The following is a 24,998-nucleotide window of genomic DNA, read 5'->3' on the forward strand; positions in this document are numbered from 1 at the left end:
ATTTTCTCATTAGCGATTCTTCATGCTATAATCGAACTCAAACCGAAGTACTCCCTCCGGTCACATTTATAAGCAAAAAATCACTTTTTAGATTCATTCAATTCTTAATGTATTTGGTCAATATATAGGTCAAATACATTATGTATTCAATGAACCTAAAAAGTGCATTTTTGCTTATAAATGTGACCGGAGGGAGTACTACTAAATGATTTGACCTTAACTAAAACTCATTAATCATTATATAATAATATTGAACTCTTGTTTGTAATTTTTTTGGTAAAAATTCGAAAATATTGCGCGTTTCTATGATTGAACTCAAAGAGACTAAGATAGAACAAAAAAGACTCTCATACTATCCTTTGTAAACGTTTTTGAGTAACACTTTTTTTTTCTTTCTATTTTACTCTCTATGATTCGATTATGACATATATCATAATCTGATAAGGAGGCAAACATGGATATCACACTACTTTGGAGCAATAAATTTTTGATAAGCTATGGAGAAATAATAAACTTTCATACTATAAAAATTCAATAAGGACGTAAGGATTTATAATAAAGACAAATTTCAATTAAGAAATATAAACTTTATCAATCAATAAAGATATAGGAAATGTTACACATATCAACATGCCCCACCAAAGGATTCATAGCTATATATCCCAGCAAAAACATAGGGTGAAATAATCAACTGTTAGGTTGATTTAACTGTTGATGATTATGGATCCAATTAAATCCAAGCACACACATTACATAAAATCATTCGCTTCTAAAATATGTGCAGGGATTTCAAAATTTAACCTATTACAACTTTCATAGCTTTCTCTCTCATCTTCTGTGTTGCTCCCAATGATACACGTGGAGTTTGAATTCAACGGTGTGGGACTAGAAGATGATGGTGTTGATAGAAGTTGATTTGAAGTTTGATACATAAGATTTTGATTATCAGAACCATAATGATGATTATTATAGCTTGATAGTTGAGGGACATAATCATCTGTTAAGGTAGAAAATCCATCATTTTCGTACCAATCAATATTTTGATAGTAATTACTAAGGTCGGTGAAATTTGATGGACATGTATTCACATTGGGTTCAAACAAATGTGATTGATTTGGCAATGAAGAAGAAACGCAAGGTGTAGTGAATGTGGTTGTACAAGCATTATTAGCATTAGGTACTTGTTGAACTTGGTCTTGAAATTGGACAAGATGTGAAAGTGGAACTTGGTTCTGGATTTGAGGATTACAAGGTTGATTATTATTATAATCTTGTTGATGTTGTTGGTGTGATGAGGTACTGAAGAGTGAGGAAGCTAATTTTAGAAGCTCAGGATTCACCAAAGGTTGTTGCATGCCAAGGAGAGTTTGGAAGTTGTTCATTTGAGATGATGAATTACCATAGAGAGATGAACATAGAATAGAAGAGAGGTCCAATAAGTCAAGTCTAGGACTATGTGTCACTGGATCAATTCCCATTCTCAAAAGCCTTTTCCTAATGTGTGTGTTCCAATAGTTTTTTATTTCATTGTCCGTCCTTCCTGGTAATCGAGATGCAATTGTAGACCACCTATAATAGAGCCGGTCGACAAAGTTAGTATGAACGGAAGATTCAACTATTTGTGATAACTGCGTGTTCAAATAAAATAAGTTGATCAAACTCTATACACATAGCAAAAAAAGGAATAGAGGCTTACTTGTTGCCAAGAATGCTATGTAGCTGAATAATTGTCTCTTCCTCTTCGAATGAAAACCGACCACGTTTTATATCTGGTCGGAGATAGTTTGTCCAGCGGAGACGACAACTTTTGCCACATCTTTGCAAACCTATTCAATAGAAAATTAATAACAAAAACCAATTAGTTAATATCAAATAAAAGAAAAGAACTATGCATATATTTAATTGATTCTTATAGAAGTACTGAAAATAAGAGACATGCAAATATACCTGCATTCTTTGGGAGTGTCCTCCAATTGCCATAACCATGTTTCTGAATGTAACCAATGAGTTTCTGATCCTCCTCAGTTGTCCATGGTCCTTTCTTGAGACCATTATTCTTCTCACAACAAGGTGATCTTCCCATAGCAAATTGTGCTTAATTACTTTGTTTGATAAGCTAAAGATGAATTTAAACTCTTGTAAGGTTGAGCTAAATAGTAATGGAAGAGAAACGTGAGAAAGTAGAGAAAGAAAATAGAGGGTGAAGAAGAAAATGAAAATGAATGAATGGAGTTATAATGATTGTAGGGTACGTAATGGGACGTACTTGAGACAGGGTTATGGTATAAATAGAAAGAAAGATGGTGAAAAGGGTGTGATTGGAAGTCAGATGGATTCGGTGCCGTCCTTTGTTATCTCTGTTTGACTACGGCTATACGTGTCTATCTATTCTAAGTTCACAAGACTATATGGCTAGGATCTGGCTGGAGATTTAAGGCTTCACACACTTGGAATATAGTGACTCCATCAACAATTCAGATTTAAATTTAGTATTTTAAATTGTATAAAAATTGTTTTTGGATAAAAAGATGTCTCAAATGCGTCAAGGTGGTCCAATTTCATACTCCTTTCGTTGCAAATTATAAGCAAAAGTTAGTTGAAAAAAGTTGATGTATTTAGACCAATTTTGAACCAAATACTTTAGTTTTATTTGACTCGTTTTTACTTATATTTTGTAACGGATTGAATATTGTTGGGTTATGAGAGAAACCAACCATCATATTGGATCAATTTCATATTATCGGGTTATGAAATGAACCAATCATCATGTTGGATAAAGAACAACTACATAAATAAGGTTGAACGCCACTTTTTAACAAACAAAAAACTTAAGACATTTAATATATGCTATCTCGTATAAATTGACACTCAATACGTCAGCTGGATGCGTCGTTTAACCACCATATTGTCAAGAAGACTTTGGCCACAAGCAATGGATTCCTTTATTAGCTATCAAACTTGATGCAACTTTTGGATTACAAGAAGCTCACTAATTATCATTTTGGACCAAGAGCAACCATACTAGTTAAGTTGGACATCACATACTAACTCAAAACTTTAAGACATCAGATATGTGAGTGATCTCACTCTTGTTTTGCTCACTAATCCATCGATTTTTCTATTCATTATTGTACTTCTAACTATACACCCCAAAACATATTGATACCGATATAGTATATACCGTACGGCTACCTAGTGCATTAATCTCTTCTTGATTATTTTTTCCCCAATGGGAAATCTCAGTAATTAAAATATTGGTGGAAGATTCCAACTCAATCTAATTTTTCTCGATTATAATTTCACAAAGTGAGTAATAATACCAGAAGTCATTATCATGATTTAATTTTTCATTTAAGATTATCAGAAAGAGTGGATTTTGAAGCATCATTTTCCGTGGAGTGTGACTCCTAACTTTCTGGATTCATACTAGCTGTAATCAAAATCAAAATGCCACGTACCCTCTCTATATTTTTTTTTTACAATTACAATGCCTTGTTACAGGGGTATGTACACGACGTTCATTATTTTCTTCTTTATTAATTAATGTAATGCAATGCATGGGTGTTTCTTCAATCGATCTGTTTTCTTCCTTTTGCAACGCCTTTATGTTGGATTGCTATGACATGCTGACTTCTACATTATATTAACTGTTTAATTTATTGACCAATCAATCTCTTTTCTAGCTCCAATCATGCTTCCTTGCATGTGATAAGTACTACTGTAAGGTTTGAATATAAAATATATTTGGTCTTTTATTAATTATTTCTATATTCTATTCTTTTTAATTGAAAATAGTTAATATTTTTATACTCACAATTACTTTTAATTTGTGATCATTAACTATAGCAACACATAAGATCGTTAATTACATTGTTACTATATAGAGCTCGCATATTGTGGATCAAAGGATGGAATGATCTCTTTGTTACTTTCCAATTAGAAATGCTCGTAGAAATTGTTTTGAATGAACATTTGGATATTAAATAAAAAATTCAATGTTTTTGTATGAAGTTTTTATTAGATTATTTCTTAACGTGATATAAACTATTATCTTCAAGCAAATTTTTTGAGGGATCATCTTCAAGAAAATTATTTTCACACTTTGAAATTGATTTTTTTTTTTTTACGTGTTTATTAGATGGGTCCAAATTGTAGGTTCATCGTAGGCCACCAAAATCTTATAAACGGCCCTGATTGATGGTCATTTCCTCTTAAAAATGTTGTCCATTATCTCCTACAACAGCATAAACAACAAATCAATTGTGGAAGCAAAGTGTTTTTGCATAACCAAGCAACAAACCAGAAAAGTTAAGTAGAAAATCAATATTACTAGAAAATTTGAAGTTAGAGATGGGATAAATTCATCTAGCAAACATGCACCGTAGAGTGTATTTAGCCACTTTGTAGATATCACATGCTAAAATACTCCTTCTAAAAAATAAGTGGGTGTTTAAATGCTTGCGGGAATCGTTAACTTACACACACTTATTTGTTAGAAGGAGTGTTTTGGCAACATACACCTTAAGGTTTAACCACTTATTAGTTATATATTTGCTAAAATACTCCTTTTAAAAAACAAATTTTATTAGCATCTTTTATTATTTGTAATTTTATTTTTTCTTTAAATAACAGATTTTAATTTATTATAATACATACAAAAAAATCTTTGAGTTTTTATTTTTTTTTTAAAAATTCCTTTATGCAAAATCTAATTTTCTGTTATTTTTCTTACACAAAAAGCCTCATTTAAATTTTTGCTTTAGGCCTAAATAAATTTTGGGCAGGCCTTATACATGTGTACCTCCATTCATCCCAAGTAAATATGCCTTTTATGATACAATAGTTATTAATGTCATAAATTTTATTAAAAGAATTTTTATATATTTTCTTAAATTTCCCTGTATCATAGTTAATTTCTTAAATTTTTCGGTTGGCATTTGCAAACACCCACACTTGATGTTCTTTTATTAGAATTGATTAGGGTTGGATCTAATGTTGTTTTTGGTCGTATTATCCGTTAATGTTGATTCACATGGATTGATTGGGTCAAGTTTTATGTCCTCCCAATATTTATGTATTATTTCATTTTGCTTTTAATTTAGAAAAAATAGAAGTTATTGAAAACAATAACTAAAAGTTTAATTATAATTAATAATAATGAAAAAATAAAAATTAGTATTTTTTGGTTTGATTGATATTATTATTATTATACTGTGTGACAGAGAGAATACTAGTCACTTTATCGATCATATAGTAGTATGTATGTGGGCATAATTAATGCCAAGAAGCCTTTAGAAAAACATGCCAAGCAGAAGAGGATTATTGAAGACGAACATTTAATACGACAGTGCAATAATAGAGTTCGGTGTTTGCCGGTGTTTGCCAACTTATAGAACAACTAGTCTATGGACCCGTGCCAAGCACGGGCTAGAATTTCGTTATACTTAAGGGAGTTAATATTAGGCTTAAATGCACTTTTCAACCCCTATGTTTCAAAAAGTTGCGATTTTGGCCCCCTTAAAAAAAAGGATGTTTTGACCCCCTGACATTTTGCCCACTTTCGATTAGCTGATTTTGATAGAGATTATGACAATTTCTTAGTCTCTGATGGTGTAAACTGGCATGGGGATAGAAGGATGCTGATAAATGGAGTCCAAACTTGCATGGTGTAACTTTTGGCCCCCCTAAAGAAGGATCCACTTATCAGTTAGGACGCCACTTATCATGCTAGTTTGGACACCATGCAAGTTTGGACTCCACTCATCAGCATCCTTCTATCCCCATGCCAGTTTACACCATCAGAGACTGAGAAATTGGCATAAAATCAGCTAATCAAAAGTGGGCCAAAAGTTAGGGGGTCAAAATATCAATTTTTTAAGGGGTCAAAATCGCAACTTTTTAAAACACAGGGGGTGAAAAGTGCATTTAAGCCTTAATATTATGATTTATAAAGTGTCAGTTAAACCCAACATTGAATAAAAGAGTGGAGGTCGAACCAAAATTAAGTGAAAAAACTCATCCTTAAGCATTAAAATTTTAGAATAAGATGATATATCATTCTAACTTGTGTGGTTGATCTTTCTTCAATGTGTCGATCCACAACCGTGTTAACTCCCCAAAAGGCCCAACACTGGTATCATATCTCGGTTCTTGATGGTGGATCACGCACATGGAGAGTCCCACACTTAATGGATAGATGTTAATATGTCAAGTGTAAGTTAAAATTTCAAATTGGATGCAAGAGTACATATATGCTCATAAAGATATTAGTGAAATGACTCATGTACCTAATGTTTTAAGACTTTAGATGATGATGTGATGTCGATCTCATTTGTCTGGTTACTCTTAGCCTAATATGATGTTGCAATCAAATGTACTCCCCCACATAAGTCCCAACATTATGATTATTTATTTGGTTAGTTTTTAGGTATCATTGGTTTAATTTTATATCTTAAATTTTAGATTCTCGATATCATTCATTTTCATGCAATTTTATTTCATTCAACCTCTATTATTTCAAATTCCTTCATTATTGATCTTTGGTTGGATTTCACAATAAAAAAAATATAGATGTGTTATGCTAAGTTGACAAAATACATGTTTAGTATCCTTAAAAAAAATACATGTTTATTAGACATTTTAAATTGATGTAGCATTTTCTAAATTAGTCTAATATTTTGGTAGCTTAATTACCCAATAATCTCCAACTCCTTCAAAAAATTCATAAAATTAATAGCAACGCACCATTCCATATACTCTCAGAGGTAAAATACACACTTCTTAGACTCTTCCCTTATCATTGATCTCATGTTCAAATTCATTTTTCATCTTCTTTCTTTTTTTATCTTACTTTCTCTCTTTGCATGAACGAATGAAACAAAATTATCCCTATATGAAACATCACCAACCCATAATTTTTACCATGTTGTGCCTCTGACCTTATTGGACTATCTCAACATATCACAGACACAAAGTGTCTCACAATTATGAGAAATATGTTAATGTATCATGTTTGACTTAAACTTCTAGGTTTCATGCAATAGTAGATATTGAGCAACAAATAAATTAGATGATCAATATATCAAATGTCTAAATGTTTTAGGTGAAGATGTGGTGTCAATCCCACTTGTGGGGTTTCTCTTAGTCAAATTTGATGAACTATTTACTTAACTTTTTGGATGTCACTTAATTTATTTTATATTAAACATAAATTTATGGATGTCATTTTCTTTCATGTAATTTTTTTTATTTAACCTCTATTATTTTAAATATCTTCACTTTTGGTCTTTGGTAAGATCTAACAATGAAAAATGTAGATGTGTTATGCTGAGTTGACAAAGTACATGCTTATTAGAGATTTTAAAAATGTGGCATAAGTGAAATTTTACTTGTCACCCCAATCTTTTATTTTTCTTTTTCCATAAGTGAAATTGCACACTTATTTAAAAATCGGTAATGTTGCTTCTAGCAAAAAAATATCAACGAAAACATCATGACTTCCTCGTAGCTTTTTGTCGTGTGACTGTAGCATCATATGATCCTTTTATCCCACCATCCATGTTTTGTGCTATATAAGATCCAACAATGGCAATGAATTCAGGATAAATTCGTAAAATCATGTTTCGCTTGAAATAGCATTGCCCTTTAAAAATATACTAACATTAAATAGTAACTTTTTTTGGGTTTCCCATAAATTCACTACGCCGGAAGGAATCATATTCAACGTGTGTTTGAAAGAACGTACTACTTTAGATAATTATCACTTGATAAATGAAACACAAATGTAAATGTTAAAAATAAGAGAGATAAAATAAATTTGTGTTGCTAAAATTTGCAAAATAAAATAGTCCATCACAATTTAATCATAAGCACACACACATATGCTTGTAGTCACATCAAGTATACCAAACACTATTGGAGTCAATATATATGTTGTGTTTTGACGTATGTATATATAAAACATTGTTGGACTTAAGTTTTGCAACCTTAACATCTCATCTCACTCCAAACCTCTCGCTCACCTTGAGCCCAAACAAAAAAAAATAATAAAATAATATGTAATACTTAAATTATAGAAAATGGTAAGGAGAAATACTGAGCAAAATCGCTAATATACTTCTGTTTAATTGTTTGGAAACACTACCCTTTTTTCTATAAGTTTGGTTTTATTTTTTTATTTAGTGTCGCCCGCCTATAACCTTTACCCCCATCACTACACGCTACCTTTGACTAACACATGAAAAAAACAGTGAACCTTACATTTTTTTTGTGAAATTAAACTTGATCAGATGAGAATTGGTTAATCATATGAGAAAAAAACTCTTTCAACATCTTACTTGTTGTTGAGGCAAATTCCAAATTTGAAAAGTCTCTTAATTGTAAAAAAGAATCTTAAAGAAGTCAAATTTACATGAAAGGCTTATCATTGTTGAAGGTATTATCTTCTAAAGAATATGAACTGGACACACAAATTAACATTATCTGGTAAATACAACTTCTTTCAGACCAACTTACACGGAATAAAAATGTAATGCTAAAAAATAGTGGATTTTTAACCATATCCCTTAAGCTACTAATTTCAATTTAAAAATATTCACATAAACAAAAAATTAAAAATAAAATATTTAAAAATCATCAAACACACGGAAGTTAATAGTGAATTGAGAAAAAAAAAAGTTCAACAAATCCTAAAATGAAGAACAAAAAAAATGGTTCGAAGTCTCGTTTGACTTAATACATATTAATGCTTTTCAAATGTATTTTTGACCCTCTATCTTTTCAAATGTTGCGATTTTGGTCCCCTAATAAAAAATGACAAATTTAGTCCTTTATGCTTTATCCCCTTTGCAATATTTGTCATTTTGTCTAATTTTGACTTATTCAACAGTGACATGAGTATATATAGTGAAGACATCACTAAAAACTTAGAGACAAAATAGGTACCAAATTTAATGTAAAATTAGTGTTAGATGTTTTTAATATAAGTCAAATTGATCTCTTAACTTATGTAACTTGATCTTTTATCGTATAACAAAATCGAACTTTGTTAGTAGCATGAACAAAAAAAAAACACCATTAAATAGAATCCAATTTGTATGTAGTACAAACCTATGCAATATCATTTTTTAAAAAAGGAATAGGTATAAAAATGTGATGATATTCAATCTCATTATTCTTAGAAAAGTAATAAAGACGGTTTAGTGAAAATTATATTGTTGTATATTGTAGGATTATTTTTAGGAAAAATGATAATGAACATTTATTCCCTAAAATAATAATAATAATGGGTATTTATGTGTCTTTATATTTTTTTTTTGTTAATCCTATGATTCATAAGAAAACAGTTCAACCGCGAAGTTCATAAACAACTTTAGCCAAAATACCCGGTTTTCATATTTATTTTTTTAAAATACTATGATTACAATTTCAAAATCAATAAATTTTAATTTTTCAAGTTTGTAGAAGTGTTTTGAAAGAATTTTTTTTCCGTAGAAGTCAAGGATGGAACAATTATTGTGGAAGGAATTAAATATGGAGTCGGTTTTAAAGCATTTGTGATTATAAGTTTTAATAATAGAATGAATGCTCCTTAAAAAAAATGAATACAAAGATATGGCGTTGAATAAAATATTAATATTTTTTCTCTAAAAAAATATAATAATTTAATCATCTTTAATTAGAATATTATTTTCAATAATAGTATGAATTCATTTAAATATTTAATAAGGATGAAGGAAATAAAAAAAATCAAAAACACTATACACTAACGCACTAACGGAAGGTCTTGTTTTTGTTTTTTATTTACACGCACATCAATTAATTAACTTTTTCCACTCAAGTAACTACTTTTTTTTAATTATAAAATATTAGTTTTGTTGTTGTATGTTTTAAATAAATCAAAGGAGCCATAAAAACAAATTTTTTGGTATATACGAAAGAAAATAGAAACATGAATAGAGATTCGGTCAAAAACAAAGAATATAGAAACAAACACCAAAAGAAAAATTTAAAAGAGAATATGAATAGAAAATAACAACATAAAAAATCATGATAAAAAGTAACATAAGAATAATAAATGTTAAACAAACAATAAAAAATAAACAAATAAAAAAATAAAAGAAAAGGGAATGGGGTTGAAAACAATGATTTTATATGGGGGGGAAGATGTAGATGAAAATAATGAAAAACAAATTGTCTCTATATATAGAGAAAAAAAATATGCTATAATCACTTTTGACTGTCTTATGAAAAATAAATGAGCCATGGTCCATCTTGATTGGCTAATAAAAAATAAATGATTCAATATCCATTTTAATTGGTTGATAGAAAAGCATTAAATGAGATGAAGAGCAAGAAGATGTCGCGTGTACTATCGCTTATAGATGTAGGCTTTTGTATTATATAAATATAAAGATAGAGATGTTCTTATAGTACAAATAAAGAAATTAAACAAAGAAATGAAATCTTGAAAGTTAAGTATTTTTTAGTTTGAAAGTTCGAAATTTTATTTTTCAATACAAAGTTAATTTTTTTAATTATAATTTTACCTTCTTAACTTGTGTCTTCAAGACACAATTTAGAAAGAACCTTATTCTTACAATGACATGTTCCGGTATATTCCTTTCTAAATATCATTTTTAAACAATTTTGTCGAACCATTGGTGTATGCTTTACACCTTGAAATTCGATCATCTCAAGGTATCAAATTCGAATCCTCTTATACAAATTTGAGTAGGCTAGCCTGTACAGAGTTTGATTTTCCTTTAAATGGACCCCTCTAGTGGATATGACAATGGTTACCGGGATTAATCGGTCATTGAGTCGGATACCGAGTTTTTTAAAAAAAAAATCATTTAGACACTTTCCTAATTTAATCTAGATATTTAATTAAAAAAATGAACCTATTTTTTTATTTGTTTACAATAGTGAAATTTGCATATACCAATTTTTTTTAAGAAAAACAATTTAAAAAACTTTATATTTTGGTGCGTCTCACACGGATTCAATCCAAATGTGATTGTTACCATTTTTGGTAAATTTTTGTTTTTTTAGCGAAGTAAACTTGGTAATATTATACAAACAATAATCAACTCATAAATATTTTTTTCTTCACAATTTTATTTTGGTAATAAATGGGTATTTTTTTTAGGAAATGGATCCTTAATCGGCGGTAAAGGGTTAACATCGTTTTTTTTATTATCTTAGTGAAATTAAAAATGAAAGAAGATTTACATAGGATCTTTGGTGCACTCTTGTTGAGATTAAAATACTAAATAAAATGTACCAAAAAACAAATATTACTAAGCAAAAGGATTTGTCCAGTGTAAATGTTCTTATTTGGATATTTTTTAATAAGCTTTATTTTAGTTGTTATTTTTCATTCAAACTCATTCATGAATTTTCATTATCATTTAATCCTTCATTTAATTTAATGGGTTTCGATTAAATGACATTAAAGTGTCAAAGTTAATTTGATGCCAAATTTTAGTCATTGATTGATTTTAATCCAATGATGATATTGATTAAGTTAGTTAAGGTGGTCATGCTGCAGTCAAGTCTATGTTTTGGTCTCTCGGTGGTATTTCCTCTTTCTCTCATATGCTTCCATCACCATGGGTTAGTGTGTTTTCGATTTGACCTCCCATCTCCTCAGTTATCTAAAAAAAGATGAAGGTTATAGATTTGCTACTTACTTAGTTTTTTAGGTACTATGTTCCAGCATAGGTATATTGATAGACGGAAATTCCTCAAGTTCAAGCAATGATGTTTGGGAAAAGGCAAAAAATTTATGTTATACATGACCTTGATCATAGCTCTATAACAATAAAATATCAATAATCAATAAAATTGATAAACATCATTTCCAAAAACAAACATTACATAAAAATAAATACTTCATATATATTCTAATTGATATGTGATGCATTTCTTCTTTTCTCTTGATTGGCTTCCAAGTCCAAAATAAGAATTCGGTAAAAGACAAAGAACATATAAACACCAATTTTGAATAAGAAATCACAATACAATATTCTTCACACACACAAAATCACAATAAAAAGTAACATAAGAATAAGAATAAGAAATGTTAATCAAACAGTAAAACAATAAAAAATAGGAAATAAGCAAAGTAAAAGAAAAGATAATGTTGTTGAAAGTGGTTTTTTATGAGAAGAAGAGGTAGATGAAAATAATGAAAAACAATTTGTCTATATATAAGAAAAAAATCATGTCATGATCAATTTTGATTGGCTAAAGAAAAATAAATGAGTCATGATCAATTTTGATTGGCTAATAAAAAATAAATGAGTCATGATCCATTTTGATTGGTTGATAAAAAATCATTAAATGAGATGAGAAATTTGAAGATGCCATGTGTACTTTTCAAAAAAAAATTAAGGCAAATATTTATAATAGAGATAGAGATAGAGATAGAGATTATACCTTTAAAACGTATGATGTAGTTACTCTCTAAATTTTCTTGTTAATAATTATAAAAGTGTGAGAAAGGGCACTTGCTCAGAAAGGGTGTGCCTCTTGTGAGAAATGATGCATTGATTTGAATTAGTATTTGATCTATATGTTTCTTCCAATAATATGTTTGTCTGAATGAGTTTTTTTGCCAATGAATATATAATACATAATATTTTTCCATATGATACAAAAAGGCGAAAAAAATTATATCTAGATGAGATACAATTTTTTATTATTTTTTTACTGAATATTTATTAAAAAAGCATACGTACATATTAATTTCATTTTCTATTATAATAATTCAAAATTTACAATATAAAGTTAATTTTAAAATGAATATATTAAAACATTAAAAAAAAATTGGCTCTCTCCCTTAAAAAAGAATTTGCTAACTGAGTAGAGTAAGTTTTTTATTTTTCTTGAATGACAATAAACTATTAAACAATTCTGACTTTTTAGCATTTATTAATTGAGATTTTTAATGATAGATTAAAAATAATATTTTTAGCATTTATTAAATGTGCATAATTGTAATTAAGAAAATGCTTGTGACATTTAATTATTCATAATGAGTGTTTTAAATCATATATTTTTTGGATGAAATTAATTCATATATTTTATTATTAGAGAATAACGACATTCACAGGGTCCTAAAACATGTCATGTCAGTTGGTCTTGTTAGGATGTTTGAGAGAAGTTAAATCAGTCCTTAATATGCAATTTATTATAATTATTACAATATAGGTTTGAAAGAGAAAAACACAATCATTGCAATGATGACTATTGATTGGTATCACAAATCTGATGATGGTAACAATTTAGATGTTATGAAAAAAATTCACTTATATGCATTTCCCTATTTTTTTTTTAAATAATTCAATGTGCTCGTAATCATCTAAAAAGAATATATTTATCGTATTTTTAAATAATAGAAATAAATTTTCAGCCCATACTCTCTCGGTTTCAAAATATAAGCAAAATTCACTTTTTAAGTTCATTCATTCAATGATGTATGTGGTCCATATTATGAACCACATACATCATTAAATGAATAAACCTAAAAAGTGAATTTTGCTTATATTTTGAAACTGAGGGAGTATTTCTCTATTACCTAAAATAGTTTGTTACTTGATTTATTAGACTTTTGTTAATGAAATTTTATTTACCATAAAAAAAAAATAGTTTGCTACTTCCTCGCATACATAATAAATATGTTACATTTTATGTTTGGTTTTGAACTCATGTTGAATCTCGAAATTTTGAAAGTGATGGTGAAATATATTGACTTAAATAGTTAAGAGTAGTACTCTTAACCCAACTATTGAATTTTAACTGAATACATATTAATGATTTTTAATGACATCATTAAGAGAAATTATTGTGTGAACACAAAGATTTACACTTCATTCGACATCACCCATAAAAAGAAGAAAAATAATAGAAAAACAGTAATTAGAGAATCATTAGTTTATAAATGATTATATGATATGCATTTTTTATTCTGTGTGACTAAGCAAATTGTCTAAATCTTTATAGACATCCAAGAACTATTTCATCAATGATTTATTATAATGCTTTGAAAAAAAACGGAAGTCAGAAAATTAGAAGAACAGATGCGAGAAAAAATAAATATTATTCAAATCCTTTAACACATGTCATATTCAAATTGAAATGCATTCCTTATTTTTGAAAGTATGAGCCTTCTACATATATTTGTATATTATAAAAAGATAGTGCAATAACAATAAAAGAATTTATCAATGAAATGAATAATAAATTTTCACGAATTTCGTAATAAGAAACGATGTATAAATATATGATAGACATTCAAATCTTGCTTAAATTCTTGAAAAACGGTGTCAATTTCACCTCACTCGTATCAATCATTTATAGTCTTTCTTCACATGAAATAATCGCATCAATCATTTATAGTCTTTCTTCACATGAAATAATTGAACATCTGGAAAAAAAAAAGCCAAAATAAATTGATTCAATACACACAAAAAATTGAACGAAAATATAAGAGAGAAAGAAATATATGGACTTAAGAATCAAGCACAACATGAAGCAAAACAAACATAAGAAGCTGATATGTGGTTGTAGTGAGAAGAAGAAAGAAGAAAGCAGTTGAAAGAGTCGAATAAAACATCTGATATATATATAGTCTAAGAGCTTAAGTATAATATTATTTGAAGCAATATGAAAAAGAAATATATGACACAATAAAACCAAAATCAAGCAATATGATTGGTTCAACAAAACAAAATTGACACATGTTAAACCACCATAGGAGGAACTCTTTTTAATGACGTGATTAACACCTTTAGTCAATTAGAAAGTTGTTGTATCATCACTTTTTCAGGTACATAAATATTACATTGGCTTAGAATCTTCTTTTTTTTTTTTTGGTACAATGGCTTAGAATCTTCTTAATAAAGGCAAATTAATACTTTCGATTACATGAATCATATCGTAGCTTAGAAATTTCCATGATTAGACAAATTAATACCTTTTTTTTAAAAGATAGACAAATTCATACATGATTAGCGAAAATGAGTGTGGCAAATAATCAACTCTTCAGTTAAGGTAATAAAATTGTTCGTGGTAGAGTAAAAAAAATACATTTTGCGTAGTTAAACTTTGTTGACCAAATAAAATTAAAGATTGATCATTTCATACCTTTTTTTGTAAAAAAAAATTTGGAATATAAAAAAAGTATAAACAAAATTTGAAGTAAGCACTAAAAAACTAAAAAATAAGATGTAACAAAATGATGCGATATAATTGGCTCAACAACACAATGATGACACATGTTAAAATATCATTCGATATAAAATTTTAACTGATGTATTGAGAAATAATTTAGAAATTTGATTACTAACTAAAATTATTCAATTACAAAACAATAAATTTTTAAACTAATTTTAGGCTACTAATTTTCGCTTACCAACTAATTAAGCATATATAACATTAAATTAAATGATATCACATTAAATGATGCTTAGAATAGAGAGGTGACATGTGTACTTTAGAAAAAAAAATAGCGCAAATATATATAATAGAGATATATATACTCAAATATTTTTTGTGCGTGATGGGGATAAGATTGTTTTTTTTTTTTTTTTGCAGTGGTCGGGGTTTGAACCTCAGACTTTGCATATTTTATGCATTGTTCCAACCAACTGAGCTAAGCTCACGAGGACGGCGATAAGATTGTTTATGTGAACTATGAAAGACTTTTTTTATTGGAAAATGCTATATCTCTAGAAAAATAACATCAAGAATTTTTTCAGATACATCTGGCAAGTTTTAATTGCATGATTTATTTATTCACTTCCTATTTTTCAGTCACGCCTCCTTCAATTGTGGCAAATAGTGTATTGTGATTGGCTCCTCTGTATTCCAAATCTATTCTTATAGCAGCTCTTTTTTATTATTTCCTTAGGTCTCTATTTTATGTTGATTAATGAAAAGGTCTCTATTAATAGATTTGGAATACATCAGTTATCGGGTATTTATCATAGAAGATCCCATTAAAAGGGCCTCTATATATTAAGCTGACTTGTACTATTCAACAAGTGTCTCTCTCTAATTTTTTTTTTAACAAGTAAAAATGAATTATATCAACAACATCAAAGCAATTCCCTCAGCACAGGGCGTACCGAAGAGATTACTAGATTACAAACAGTTATCCAAAGTAACAATAAAACGGTGCTAGCCGATAACTAAATAAAGGAGGGGATTCGACCACCACATCTGTGTACCAAAAACAAAACAACCCTCTATCTTAAATATTAGTTCAGTCAAATTAGAGCAATTGGGAAAATAAAACTCCACACAACCAGAATCAATCAGCACAACACAAATTAAAGGACACGCTAGAAAAAGAGACAACACAAATAGTCCCTCTCTACATATAATGTTATTGATCGATGAAATTTTATTCTACCTAGTCAAGTGCCATGCATTTAGATATTCATTATTTGTTTTTATCATACTATGCATTGAAATGGTGGTACTGGTAAGGTGTCAAATTATTATTGATTGATATGATTGATGCCCAGAATTTGTCTTAAAGGATCTCACCCAACTTCCCCCAATACAAAAAGGTCTAAAGTCAAACATTAATCTAATTGGTTACTGGGATTTCCTTCTTGAATTTGTTTACCTTTTATCCATTTTTAACATTTTTCTTACTAGCCACCCTTTGTAAAGCTAGCTAACTCTACTCTTTTTGTCTATATACAGCTTGCTACCTTCCTCTAGCTTCTAAGTTCTAGCACCTTCTATCCATAAAATAGAACAATAATTTGTTATGTGTCAATAAGGTTCAAAACTTCGTTAACTTCAGACGTTACCCATGATAACATCGATGTTAAACGTTTATGAGACAGGTTACATGTGTGTTAAATAACATTTACAATGAATATTTAAGGAATGAACTCAAAATATTGAAGTATTTAATTGACATTATGTATCTGTTTGAAATCTTAGTTTAATGTTGTGGCTTGGGTGTTTAAGTGTATGTTGTTTACAATTTAAGCCTTTGTAAATCTTGGAAAGTGATTTGAAAGTCGTGTGAATTGTTACATATCTTTTAAAAGAAATGATATTTTGACAACCACTTTTTGACAACTTTTGGACAACTTTCTCTCTCATACTCACATGATGTTGTTATTCTCTCTCTTCCTTTTTCCCTCTCCATTGTTTTTGACCAATAAGAAGTAAGAAAAACAAGGTTGTCAACAAAGTTGTCATCAAATGGATGTCAAAATATCATTACTCATCTTTTAATGTTGCAAGTCATCACGAGTAATGTGTGAAGTAAATGGAGGAATGAAATTTTCTCGACGCAAAACAAATTCAAGACTATTGTCTCGCTTCAACAAATAAATGAACAAGTTAAAGATGGTTACAAATTGAGATATCAAATTGTCTATTCAATAAACAACCTCTAGATCTAAAATTTTAGAGGTCGTTGCACACTTGCACATCGAATGGTTGTAATTAACTTTTTGTAGTTTTGTTTCCTTTTTTAGGTCCCACAAAACTCGAGGGATTAGTCTCTGTAAGTTACGTGCGGAGGATATCCGATTTACACCAAAAAAATTATTCATTCAACCCTGACTTTCTTGCTTAATAAAAAAAAGGGTTAAATATGTTTTTGATCCCTATAAATATACCAACTTTTCGTTTTAGTCCCTCTAAAATTTTCCTTCAACTTTTAGTCCTCCAAAAATTTTCCATCTTCACTTTTGGTCCCTCTTTTAAAGTAAACTCATATGTAGAATTCATATTTTTGAATAAAATTTTGCAGAAAAATTAATAATATTATAAGAATCTCTCCAAAAAAAATTTAGAATTTTTTAACAAAACATGAATTTAATATGAATTTTTATATATTTTATGGTTAAAAATTCATATTAAATTTATGTTTTGTTAAAAAATTCTAATTTTTTTTGGAAAATATTTTTACAATATTCTACACATTTTTGCACAATTTCATTAAAAAAAATACTAAAATTAACTTAAAAATAGGGACCAAAAGTAGTGATTGAAAATTTTATAGGGACTAAAAGTTGAAGGAAAATTTTAGAGGGACTAAAACGAAAAGTTGGTATATTTAAAGGGACCAAAAACATATTTAACCCTAAAAAAAATCATGATACTTGAATTTTGTTTCCATGTTTGATACCTAGAGACAAGATGATGTCATGTAAATTGCAATGACTACTAAAATTAAATAGCGTGGATTGGTACACACATTTGTCTCCCAATCAGAAGAAGTTATTATTTTGGCTTCCCTGGCTTTATGCCTATATATATATATATATATATATATATATATATATATATATATATATATATATATATATAGAGTACTTTATTTAATTTTCATATACATTTTCTTAGCTTATAATTAAATTATAATCAACCATAAGAAGTTGTCCACGTGTAGTCAACGAGCATTCGTGTACACAAATTTGGTAGACAGTTTTGGCATATATGCTAATGTTTGTGATGAGCTGTTCAATAGATGCAACAAACTTTGAAAAATAAATTATCCTTATTTTATTTGTTTTATATGAGCACATTTTCTTAACATTATTTCAAGATACGAGATCTGGTGCTTGCGCAAATAGAAAGCAAGGGCTACTATTTTAAGGTAATCTGACACGATTTTAAATTCCTCTCATCGTCTATTGTTACTTCTATTGGTAAGTACTACATTCCAACAATAATTGATTATTTTGTTTGTGTCCTACCGTATAAATTGATTATAGGAACATATATAATTATCAAAGTTGAGACACTGTTTGATTGTTATTTCTTATAAAGAACAAACATTCATCCAATCAATAACTTTAACCTCGTCAACGTTAAAGATTTGAAGATATGAATATTCTAAAAACTTTAATATAGTCATATTGTAAGCATATGTACTTGCCGTTTTATACTATTATATTTTTTTTGTTTCATTCACTCTTGGGTTAACCTTGCTTTCCTATTTAATGGGAAGATAGAGATTACAATGAGGTAAATCTATAAAATAATTAGAAAAACAGTAATTGTTCAATAAAGAAAAAAGAGTTTGTCAAATGAAAGGAAAATGTAGACAAATAGTAATGTCTGTTTATTGAGTGTAACATTGACACATTAGTGCCTAAAAAAACATTGACACATTAGAAAAAAACAGTACTAAATGTATGGATATATAGTGTCACCGAAAGATGCATTAAGAAACTAATTTTAATGTCTGGCAAATAGGAGTGAGTATTGAGCATAAATTAAGATCTAATACTATTTACGAAAACACACGTTAATTGTTTGATTTGATGCACGAGAAGGTAACCTACTAGTAAACATTGGAGTAACATCTACAAGTCAAACTTAACGTAAGAAATTGACAGGAAAATTTACGGGAAGTCGATACGTATATCCTATAGCTGGTTACGATCTAATGAACAGTCATAACTTTGACTCAAGTATGAGTTTGCATTGGCAAAAACCGATTACTCATGATCTGTTTTTGATATTATTATAATTTTTGAGCATACATCATAGAGCTAGTCTCATAGTGAAACTAAACCAATGCTGTCTAAACATGATTTGATTAATTTAAACTGCAAAAATTAATTAATTGATATATGAAAAATTCATTTAAGGGGTTGACACCTTTCAACATCCTAAGTTTCACTACTACAAAATACCCCAATTAATAGCACTTATTTTGGCTCTTAATAGCGCTTCTCAAGCGCTAAGAAAGCCCCCGCTATAAAAGGTCAGGAGCCTATAATAGCGCTTTCCAAACGCTATTAAATAGCAACACGTCAATAGCGCTTTCAGAAAAGCGCTAATATAGCCTTATTCTAGTGCTATTAAAGTAGCTTTTCTAACAGTTGTTTCTTAGCACTTTCTGAGAAGCGCTATCGTAGCCTTTCTACTCAAATAGGGGTTTCTTAGCGTTTTACTAAAAGCGCTAATAAAAGTTGCGTATTTTTTTTTTAAATTTGTAACCAAAAATGCTATAATTAAACGCTATAATAAGATACTGAAATATGAATATAGCAAATTACTTTCATAATAATCTCCTTACAATCTTCAGAATTCATTCCATAAAAAGATAAAAGTACAAAATAAAGATGAAGATGAGGGGGGACATAAAACCAAAACCCTCCAAAAAGTACTAATTTGGGAACATATTTAAACAGTTCCAACAATGACAATTTACTTAGAAACCTCTTGAGAAAAGTACTAATAGAAGTCACAGAAAATTGAATTGTTCCGAATCTATTTAGAATTATGATAATCCTATATTACATTATGCTACAACTAATATCTAATTACCTCTTTAGCAATGACAAGAGCAGTTGCAGGCATCCTAACATCAAAATAGGCCACTCTAGCTCCATTCAATGCAGACAACAATTTTGCACGCGAAAGATCTTCTGGTACCATTGTAGGAGATCCTTCTGTGAATATACAAGTTCGTATCTTCCTGAATGTTCAACGTTATAGGATAAATTTATACATTACTTATATGAGTCAAGATTAGCTGACACCATGTGTCGAAATTAGCAGTTGTATTACATCTCTAATAACTTTGTGTAGAATACAAATCAGATCAGACCGATTATCAAACCACATGCTTAAGAAATCCAATTATCTATCAAGCATGTCTCACTAGACAGTAGACACTATGTTATTGACTGTTCCTTTTTAATACTCCTAGTGCTTAAATTTAACTTGATCAAATTTTTTGGATCGTGTAATGCCAATAACTTTCATATACTTGTATCACTTGTATCATTGTCTTTTCAGAGCCCCACAAGTGAAAAATTAGGAGGAAGGTAAAATCAACACAAATTTTATGTAAAATCATTTAAGCAATGGTGCATACGTGTGGTTGTCAATAATAATGTAGCTAAATGGTGTAGTCCCTTCCTTTGAGACCTGGAAACAAATGAGAAAGGAAACAAATTATCAATGTAATCAAGTAACTTGTGAATAGTCAAGAGTTTAATGTAACTTCTGAATATCAAATGTCTAGACAAAAATAAAATAAAATAAAATAAAATAGCAAGTTTATGATGTTGGTCTTGATATATGATAGTAGTACTTATAAATTTATTTGGTAGTTCTACTAAATTGGTTCATGTCCCTGCCATATCTCTTTCAATGCAAATCATAGTATTCATCCATTCTAACTAATACTAATTTAAGAATTTGTAAAAATAGGTAAGAAATAATAATACCAATGACTTAAAGTATAATGATATCATGAGTGGTGTTGGAATCCATGCTATTGCCTTATGAAGTAGCATCTATCTAAGGAGCTCCCAAATTGAATAAATGTAAAAATAGAACTACCAAAACTTTCAAGAGTCATAAATGAACAGAACATAAGACATATAAATACTCATTCCTCGTGTTCATCTCAAATTTTCAATAGTTATAAGAAAACATGTCAAATAAAACTAAAAATCACCAAACAGTATGGCTCATAGAACTACCGCTCCACCTAACAAAATCAGAGAGAGAGAGAGAGAGAGAGTAATCCAATTGTGAAGCAAGATATACATGATAAAAATTGTCAGGACATATATAATATTATAGGAGAAAGAAGTAAAATATACAACTTTACATTTGAGTGCACTTACCTCATTGAATCTAACAATAATGTATTTTCAACAATATATGGCTCATGATTTCCCTTTGAATATACTCATCAATCTTCAGTACACACATCTCCATAGTGAATTAAAAACAAACTATTGTTGGCAATAAACCGAACTAACTCGAAAATAGTTCAAGATTCGATTTGCTATTTAATTCTTTGAACTTGATTCATGAACCAAATGAGTCGAACTTGAGTTCTAAATTAAGCTCGTTAAATAAACTTGCTATATATATTATGAGTTTGATTACGATCATTCCTTTGTGCACGCGTAAAGGGATGATCGTGATCAAACTCACACTTTTTATAAGAAGCATACAATGTGAGCTAGAGATATAAAAGTATAATGTTTAAATGCATTTTAACAATGCTAAAGTATAACATAAGTTTAAGGTTGAAAACAAGCAACTTCATTTGTCCCACATCGGAAATGTTTAAGGACATGGAGCAATATATCTATATAAACGCATGAATAATAGTTCTCTTACCCATTTAAGTGGTTGAGACCAATTAAGAGGTTTATGAGCTATTTTGTGCTTATTTAAACTATTAAACTATGGGCTTATTTTGAAATATATGGTCCTAGTTAATTATTTTTATTGATATTTGAATTTTAAAGTTGAAGAAACATATGTTCTTATAGTTTTCATTCTGTCTTTCGGTTGGTTTGATTTGAGCTATCGGTTCGAACCGAGTTGTTCACGAGTTTGAACCGAGTCAAGTTTAAGTCGAAAAAGAAGTTTGTGGATAGACTCGATCGAGTTTCGAGTCGAGTCGAGCTGAACCAAGTTCGACTTAGCCCGACTCATGCACACACAAACTTATAACAACATTCACAAAAAGAGCGCACATTTGTTCATTTCTTTACTACTACGAGTATATAGCCAACACAGTTATTTATAGTATTCTTTATTCTTAGGGACATTCTAACAAACACACCTATTCTTAGGATATTGATACAAGTGTCAAACGTTGTCCTGAAGATAAAGTGAAATATTAATTTGGCAAAACTACTTGTAAGCATTTTTACTTGATTTATCAAGCGCATTGATAAATGAAGAGGAATAAAGTGTAACAAACATATCCACTACCTTCAATTTTGAGAGCCAACAAAACAGAATGAGCCACTCGATCAAGGGTAATAGAATGGTCTGCATATAGAAGAGCAAGAAAATGTGAAAATTGTGTTATCATTAAGAACTCAAGTTGACAACAAGCTGTTCATTTTTTTTTTAGAGAAGTTCAAAAAGTGTAAATTTCTTATCCATACCTTCAACAAGCTATTCATTTTTTTTTAGAGAAGTTTGCTATGATTGTGACATTATTACCTTGGGCTGTTGTTGACAAGCAAAGTCAAAAATGAGAACTTAAGCTTGGAACTGAACAACACATGCAGGAAACATTCAACACACGACCTATAAAGAATGTTATAGTCACAATCACAACATTTATAACTTATCAATTCCTATAAGCTTGAAACTTATTCATTTATATAGAACGTTATAGTCACAACACATGAAGAAAAGCAATTAACTTTATCTAGCTAACAAGGCAAAAATAGTTTATCATTCTTTTTTTACTACAATGTTGGACACATTCTCCATCCATTGCTTTATTGTTGATGTTTGGAGTTAGTGCACGCAGATGAAAAACATTCTTGTGTAATTGCTTAGTATATGTCATGTAAAACATTGTTGTGAAACAAGTAGTTAGATAATAGAATCAGAAGAGAAGTAAACCAATTATTAGTGCCTGCACTTCACTAATCCTTTTAGAGCAAACATTGCTTTTCTTGGCCCCATGAAGAATGGACTACTAGCACTAAATAAAAAAATCTGCACAAAATATTAGTAGAGTAAATCTCTAGTGTGGATAAAGAGGCTAGCAAATATTAAAGAACCGTGTAAGTTGTAACTGAAAAAGAAGAAAGGTTTGAATGACTAAGCACCACAAACTTTTCATTTTCTATCTTATAACAAAATCAAACATGACAGATTACATTACAGTTTAATAGTGAAAATTGAAAAGCATTCCATAAATCCCTTGGAGTAGAAAAGATTGATTTGATCAGGTTCACTATATTATAACAAAGTATATATAACTTCAAAAAAGAAAACAATACATACATCCTAAGAAAATTGATACATTCTAAAGAACATAATAACTTAGAATGAGTGTTTACAAGAGTTTTTTTTTTTTTGCTATAATGCCCAGCATAAACTAAAAAACCAAAACGCAAAAATGATTAACTTCCTCAAGACAATACCTGTATAAATCTCAAATTAAAACTCAATCAAATAAATAATCAAGACTACAATCGATTTACCAAAACCCAAAACAAAAGATGAAATTGAGATTTAATACAACTCAAAATCAAAACCAAAAAGGAAAGATGAGATTCAAAATTGAAGAAGATGAAATTGAGATTTACCACAATCAATTTCTGGCTTCAATCGATGGGTTCTTGGTAGAGATGAAGGCGAGCTCGACAGAGAGAATGATTGAGACGGTGAGTTCGACGGTGATAACGATTGAGAGTGAGTTAAGGTGCGTGAGATAACGTGTTCGACGGTGACGATGGTCGAGAGAGAGGAGGGAGAGAGAGAGAGAGAGACGGTGGTGAGTGAGAAAATGAGTGACTTGAGTGAAGGGTGGTCGAGAGAAAACGAGTGAGGTGAGACCACGAGAGATCAAGTGGTGGAGAAGAGAGAGACGAGTGGTGGTGGTGGTTTGGTGAGAGAAGAGTGGGACTGAGTTTGGAGAGAGAATATTGGTTTTGTTATTGTGGGCCAAAATGAAAAGAGTACCCTTTAGTTTTTTTTATTTTTTTTATTAAGGCAAACAATAGCGCTTGTGTGAAAACGCTAACTAATATGTAGAACAACAATAGCGTTTTATTAAAAGCGCTATCTAACTGAAGTAAACAATAGCATTTTTCAGAAAACGCTATCTAAAATAAATTTTGAGCATCTTTAATAGCGTTTTGTAGAAAGCGCTAATAAATCAGTGCTATAAAAGCCCAAAATTGTAGTAGTGTTTTTTCATACATACAAGTTGAAGAACAAACTTTAAATCAGATTATTAAGAGATTTAAGTATCTATAACCTATATCACTCCATGATTGTAAAGAGGATTCATTTTAAAGTCTAAAGTTATCATTATCATTGGTTAACAAATAAAGAGTTGATATTTTCTTACATACCAACCAGAGATCAAACTCTTAACCAAATGGTTACGAAACCCAAGTATTTATAACTTGTGTCACACCATATCGGCTAAATGGGTTCATTTTAAAGTCTATAGTTATCGTTATCAATTATTGATTAACAAATAAAAAGTTACTAGTATT

General features: G+C 29.4%; 1 protein-coding gene and 1 long non-coding RNA gene across 5 annotated transcripts; both read right to left on the reverse strand.

Annotated features, from left to right (window-relative positions):
• Positions 1–572: 572 nt before the first annotated feature.
• Positions 573–2,257, reverse strand: MYB102 (MYB-like 102). Its single transcript, XM_085742072.1, has 3 exons — positions 1,948–2,257; positions 1,697–1,826; positions 573–1,569 (listed from the first exon to the last, which is right to left on the reverse strand). The coding sequence occupies exons 1-3, from the start codon at positions 2,081–2,083 to the stop codon at positions 750–752; spliced, it is 1,086 nt and encodes a 361-aa protein (XP_085598198.1). The 5' UTR covers positions 2,084–2,257; the 3' UTR covers positions 573–749.
• Positions 2,258–20,174: 17,917 nt separating this feature from the next.
• On the reverse strand, positions 20,175–24,671 carry LOC146943798 (uncharacterized). Of its 4 annotated transcripts, none has more exons than XR_015025707.1 (4): positions 24,081–24,671; positions 22,920–22,983; positions 20,873–22,800; positions 20,175–20,470 (listed from the first exon to the last, which is right to left on the reverse strand). It is a non-coding gene; the product is annotated as an uncharacterized LOC146943798 (long non-coding RNA). The 4 variants fall into 4 exon arrangements; XR_015025708.1 differs by having other exon boundaries at positions 22,978–23,484; XR_015025709.1 differs by having other exon boundaries at positions 22,920–23,484.
• Between the last annotated feature and the right edge of the window lie 327 nt (positions 24,672–24,998).

Source organism: Medicago sativa, chromosome 2 (assembly GCF_051527215.1).
Source record: "Medicago sativa cultivar Bolivia chromosome 2, Bolivia_mono, whole genome shotgun sequence".
In the NCBI taxonomy this organism is placed as follows: domain Eukaryota; kingdom Viridiplantae; phylum Streptophyta; class Magnoliopsida; order Fabales; family Fabaceae; genus Medicago; species Medicago sativa.